Raw genomic sequence first — 6000 nt, forward strand, 5'->3', positions numbered from 1 at the left:
GATATTAATTAGAAGAATTTTCCAGCAAGCTTCATTATAAATCGCAATTATATTTATGAAATAATTAAATTCAACACCATTTTCATTTTTTAGTATCATCTTTTTTTATTTTCTGTGAATTCTGTGTAAGACAATTATAAATTATAATAAAATTCTTATATTCAAATTTCTGGACACAAAAACCTTAATACAATTAACATTAAATTCTGTATGTAAAAAGATTAATATGGAATTGTTCATATATACAGTATGTCCATATTTTCAGTATTTTAAGCTCTTATTTAAAAAAAGGGGAAATATACAAATAAATATATATTTCATAATTCATCTTAAATACGTGTAAGGCTGGCTCCGGACTGGAGTCAGTCAAACTCTTCAAAGTTTGACTTGCTTCCTGTTTATTTACCAAATATATAAAATGTAATATAACCAATATATGTTTTTCAAAAATAGTTAAGTTTAATATATAATATTATCATACATTTCCTCGCTTCCCCTCAATTCTGCAATCTTCTCTCTCCTTCAATTTCATTACTACTTACTTAGGTGAGGTTCTATTCCTCACAGCGTAAAATGCTACCCACTCCTCGTATACCGTGGCACCATTACGAACACCAGGCACCTGCAGCAGGAGGAGGAGGGCAATACTGGAATTAAAATATCTACCTCAAGCTAAAGGGTGAAATTGGAATTAAATCGTTGCCAATCTAAAAGGGTTAAATTGTGGTCTAAATAGATAGCATAATATAGCAAATTATTGGTATTAGAACAGTTAGGTGAAGCGTTTCTAAACAGAGATGGGGAGAGACATGCCATTTTGGTAATCTTGGTGATGGGATCCCAAAGAAGGGGGCTGCCGGGCACTTCGATGATGGGGCCCGAGGCGCAGATGTCCGTGTTGAGGTACATCACCGCCCGCTCCTGTAGCTTGTTCACGTGTTCCTGTGGGGCACGTCAGGACATTTTAGGACGTGCTGGGAAGCTCGTAGAATATAATATTTTATTGAGGAAAGGACGTGATGAGATGCATTTGGACGTTTGCATGGATGGGTAAGCTTAATTATGTGAGGGTCCAGAAAGTCTTGTATAGAAAACTTAATTTTATTGATCTTTGAAGCAATACGTCCTGCAGAGAACACACATTCATATCAGGCTTCATTATTTATTAATTCGGCTTTTATTTTCCGAGTATGAGTGTTATAATCTACCTACAAAATCCGCAAAAATTTACATTTTTCAGTTCTAGAGGAAATATTTTTAACCTTTCAAATATCGGAATTATTACCTAAAATATATTAGCTAGTCAATATCGATATTAACCTAAAGGATAAAATAATGCTTAAATGGTCAATATAACATTCATACATCAAAATCAGTCGATTTTCTCCTGATTTTAATAGAGCTTTGAGTATATGTATCCACTAGAAATCCCCGCCAAAACCCCATTAAAAATTTCCAACAAAACCCCCCACACATAGTGACGTACCTCGACCCACTCCGTGGAGCCTATGAGGCCATACTCCTCCGCGCCCCAGCTGCAGAACACCAGAGTTCGTCGTGGTCGCCAACCTACACGAAATTGGCAGACAAATTTGGAGTAGTTCACAATATATGCATTTTTTTATTTATCAGTTTTAACTAATATCATTTTAGATTGAGAATAAAGTTATAGGTTTAGAGAACGGATTACTGGGCAACATAATAGAGATCGCTGGATAGTATCAACCGTACGTAAATACATGTGTGAATAAGTTTGCTTGGATGTAACCACAACACCTCACTGAATTATTCAAATTTACCAAAAAATAAACAAATAAATTATTTAAGAAATATAGTTAAAAGATGCAAAAAAAAAAAGCTAAAGGTTTTAATTCAACTCAGATAATATACACTGTCGTTAAGACAAATTTCAGAATGCAGCGACTGACTGACCTTCTGTGATGAGCTGGCCGAGGACTCTGGCTGTCTCCAGCATTTGGGAGGTGCCGCTAGAGGGGTCAGCGGCCCCGTACCCCCAGGCGTCACGGTGGTTCCCCAACAGCACGTAGCGATCTGTCAACATCACATTACTCGTCACTACCACCCAAACTTACTTACTAGTAAGCTCAACATTTATTAAATGAGACTCAACTCCGGTAAACTGAATTAAAGTTTGTAATTGGAGACAGACTCAACTCACCAGGCTCCACGTCTCCCCTGATGGTGGCGATAACGTTGTAGGAGCGGCGAACCTGCAGGGAGTTGTGGGTGTTGAGTCTGAGGCGGTAGGAACGGTACTGGTCCAGGAGCTCTGGCCCCAGGTTGTATGCCACGCCCATCAGGCCGCCCTTCCACGCCCCCGGGGCCGGGGCGCCACCTATCTTCCTGCAGGAGAGAGAGCTAATTGATCTAATTGTCTCGACACCACGCAGCCCGTCCTCCTAAGGTTTCCCTACTTCAAGAAACTGTCTAACTAAAGTGCCCTTATTCTAATCTACCAGAAGACCCAAAACAGAAAACGAGACAGTATGTCAATTTCGCGAGCAGTTACTATTTTCTAGTACGACAATATTTGACCTTAGGTGAAGTATACGTCACAATGCGATGTTATATTAGGAGGACGGGTTGCTTCAGGACCCTAAAGATAAGACTTAAATACATCAAGTACTTATTCAAATGTACTAAGATCCAGTAGTTAACGATCGACTGGAAAAATAAAGCTATCCATTCACGTCACCCAACACCAGTCCCAGGGTGCAAACATCCCGTTGCTGTAGCTGCCCCTAACCCTACAACAACAACACCAGTCCCAGGGTGCAAATATCCCGTTGCTGTAGCTACCCCTAACCCTACAACAACAACACCAGTCCCAGGGTGCAAACATCCCATTGCTGTAGCTACCCCTAACCCAACAGCAACACCACCAGTCCCAGGGTGCAAACGTCCCGTTGCTGTAGCTACCCCTAACCCAACAGCAACAACACCAGTCCCAGGGTGCAAACGTCCCGTTGCTGTAGCTACCCCTAACCCAACAGCAACAACACCAGTCCCAGGGTGCAAACGTCCCGTTGCTGTAGCTACTCCTAATTCTACAATACCACCACCAATCTCGAGGTGCAAACGTCCCGCTGCTGTAGCTACCCCTAACCGTACAACAACACCACCAGTTCCGGGGTGCAAACGTCCCGCTGCTGTAGCTACCCCTAACCCTACAGCAACAACACCAGTCTTACTCCAGAAGAACTCGGGCGTCGTTGTAGCCTATGGGCTGGCAGGGGATCTTCGGCAGCTTGGCGTCCTCTGTCTTAAGTCTGTAGGCGTGAGCTGTGGGCAAGATGAGTGTTGAACAACAAGCAGTAACTGATGACTTGTGATGATATTGTTCATGATCGCTATTGATGATGATGATTAGTGAGGGATTAATAGTGATAAATGATAGCATTATCAATATGATAAATATAATGATGAACGAGTGATTAATGATCATAATTATGATTATTTTTGAAGTTCATGATTACTGATGACTACTTGAATTGAAATAATGTATGATTGATGATGATAATTATAAACAACTGATGATAAATTCTAATTGTTGATGGCGACAATTAATGATGATATACAGCAAAACTAACACATAAATGATGATATTAATCAAGTTAAATATAGAGTACATTAAGAGAGTAAGAGACGAAGATGGTGAGACAAGAAACATGGAGTGAGAGAGACACACAGGGAGACAAGAGAAAGAGGCAGACGGAGACAGAAGCCTCCAGGGCCGTACCTGTAGAAGGCCAGCCAGGTGTGAGAAGGTCACCCATCAAGTTCTGGGTGCCTCTCTCCATGCCGGTGCCAGGGAGCCACCAGGTGTTGGGGTACACCTTCTCGGGCTCCACTCCCTCCTGGGCCACATCCTCGGGGTCCGAGAACAGGATCAAGCCCTTGGCTCCTCGCTCCTGGGCGTGCAGCAGCTGAGGGGGAGGGAGAGAATTATCAGGGGTAAGGTGCCAAGCCATTACGACTATATAACAACTGGAAGGGGTCAGGATAAATATATGGGATGGGACGGAGGGAATGGAATGGTAGCCAACCAATTGGACGGACTGGGATTGAACGCCGATCTGCATGAAGTGAGACCGTCACTCTATCGTCTAGCCCAAGTGGTTGGGCACTGGGTGTATTAGGACACATTTCAGATGACTCGGGTGTACCCAGGACTTCTTGGTTGACAAGCAATGGTACACAAGACTACCTGATTGACAAGTACCTCAATAACCTTCCAGAGGTTGAAACACTAAGTCCAACACTAATCAACCAGCCCTAGGAATATTATTTATTGCACATGCATATAACTGCCTTGAGAGCTGCTAAAAGCAATAAAATATTTATATTTCAACACTATTTTTAGAGGGTTTCAAGATACCGAAAATACCAGAAAGTATGATTTCAGCACTGACCTTGTTGCCTCTGAAGATCTTGCCATAGCGAGCGATGACGATACAGTCAGAGACGTTGACGTTGAGCTTCTCCAGCGTGTCGAAGTCCTCAACCCTGGCGTAGTTAGCGTACACGACGCCTCGCCCGGCCTCAGACTCCATGTCCCCTAGGGGAGAGGCCGGAGGCTCACCACCATATCTTAACACTTCTCTCTCAATCACTGTTACGACCCTGGGTTCTTCAGTGGAAACCAGAAGTCAAAATTGAGTTATTAAACTTTCCTATAGTATAGCTGAACGCAACTCTATGAGTCATTGTTTGTATCTTCCCTGCCAGACGTAAGACTATTCTTGTTTCTCAAAGAGCATTTAAAGACTGAGCTGGGGATTGATTATTAAATAATAACATAGGCACCAACTATGTTTACTAATATTAAACACTCTAATCATTTGTAAAGTAAACCTGAGTAAACTTGGTATAGGGCTGCGGTACGATTAGTTGAGCAGTCTGCCGGCAGCAGCCAGCTGGGAGAAAGGAGACTGAGAATCCATCTTTTTCTGAGCTGGCGTGGTGTGGACAGGAACCTCCTACCCTTCCTCTTCGTTTCCTTATTTCTGTGTCTTGTTCAAGATAAGTACCCCCTGAGTTATTATGCATGTCTGGCATACTCATGTTCTATGTGTAGAGTAGTATATTTTCTGTGTAGTAGGTGTGTTTAGAGTTTATATTACTAGTTATTCTATAGAGGGTCCCATTGGAACCACGTGGTCCCCTACCCTAAGCTGACTCTAACTTCAAGTTATTCAATAGTAGAGCTTTACCCTAGCTTGTGCTCAGTGTAAAACCTTGTATCCTGCTTATGTGGACCAAGGCTTTTAACGTAAGATAGTGTGGTAAAGTTATTATTATTATTGTTATTGGTGTGAATGTATATGGGGGGCTGTTAAGGGGTTAATAAATAAGTACATGAATTATAAGAGTATCGTTCTTCCTGTGTAGGAGATCTTGATCATTCCCTAGACTGACCTTGTTGTGTAGCCAAGTAGTCAGCACTACTTCTAGTTTCCATGGGGGCCGGGCCTTACTGATCTCCCCAAATAGATACATCTTTATTCTAACTACCCTTACCCCTTAATAGAACCAGTTTCCCCATAGCAAGCCCACCAATTTATTTATAACAACCACTCTACTCTTATTGTGCAAGACGGCTTTTATATTACAATTTATACCTAGTGAAAGTCTATATCAAAATGTTTTCATTTTGAATATAAACACAATAACCAGCTTCCCTAGCACCCACTCACCACCTGCCCACAGCACCCATTCGCTGCTACACCTACTCACTACCTGCCACAACACCCATTCACCAGCTGCCCCAGCACCCACTCACCACCTGCCCCAGCACCCACCTGCAGGCGTGTAGGCATTGAAGGCATGGACGAACTCCGCGTCGTCATCATCTTCATGTATCGGGGTGTCCGTGTAGGCGCTTGTGAAGACAACTTTGCCAGCACCGTCAGTAAGGGTGATCTGTAACAACACACCTTGGCCTGTATTACAGGTTCATAAATGTATAATATCTAAGTA

At 42.4% G+C, this 6000-nt stretch overlaps 1 protein-coding gene across 8 annotated transcripts in view; it reads right to left on the bottom strand.

The window, feature by feature from the left end:
• Window positions 1–6000, bottom strand: part of LOC138354978 (N-acetylated-alpha-linked acidic dipeptidase 2-like) — a 37811-nt gene that overhangs the window by 12613 nt on the left and 19198 nt on the right. For 7 of the 8 annotated variants that reach the window (XR_011223799.1, XM_069309681.1, XM_069309679.1 and 4 more), the window contains 9 exons: window positions 5823–5943; window positions 4434–4651; window positions 3761–3947; window positions 3213–3303; window positions 2180–2364; window positions 1933–2052; window positions 1487–1569; window positions 814–942; window positions 543–622 (listed from right to left, as the gene is read on the bottom strand). Coding sequence is in view for 7 of the 8 variants with exons in the window: in XM_069309681.1 (XP_069165782.1) it covers window positions 543–622; window positions 814–942; window positions 1487–1569; window positions 1933–2052; window positions 2180–2364; window positions 3213–3303; window positions 3761–3947; window positions 4434–4651; window positions 5823–5943 (1214 nt within the window). In the remaining variant the exon portion in view is untranslated. The remainder of the gene's footprint in view (window positions 1–542; window positions 623–813; window positions 943–1486; window positions 1570–1932; window positions 2053–2179; window positions 2365–3212; window positions 3304–3760; window positions 3948–4433; window positions 4652–5822; window positions 5944–6000) is intronic. The other variant, XM_069309676.1, reaches the window with a different exon arrangement.

Source organism: Procambarus clarkii, chromosome 65, assembly GCF_040958095.1.
Source record: "Procambarus clarkii isolate CNS0578487 chromosome 65, FALCON_Pclarkii_2.0, whole genome shotgun sequence".
Taxonomy (NCBI): Eukaryota; Metazoa; Arthropoda; class Malacostraca; order Decapoda; family Cambaridae; genus Procambarus; species Procambarus clarkii.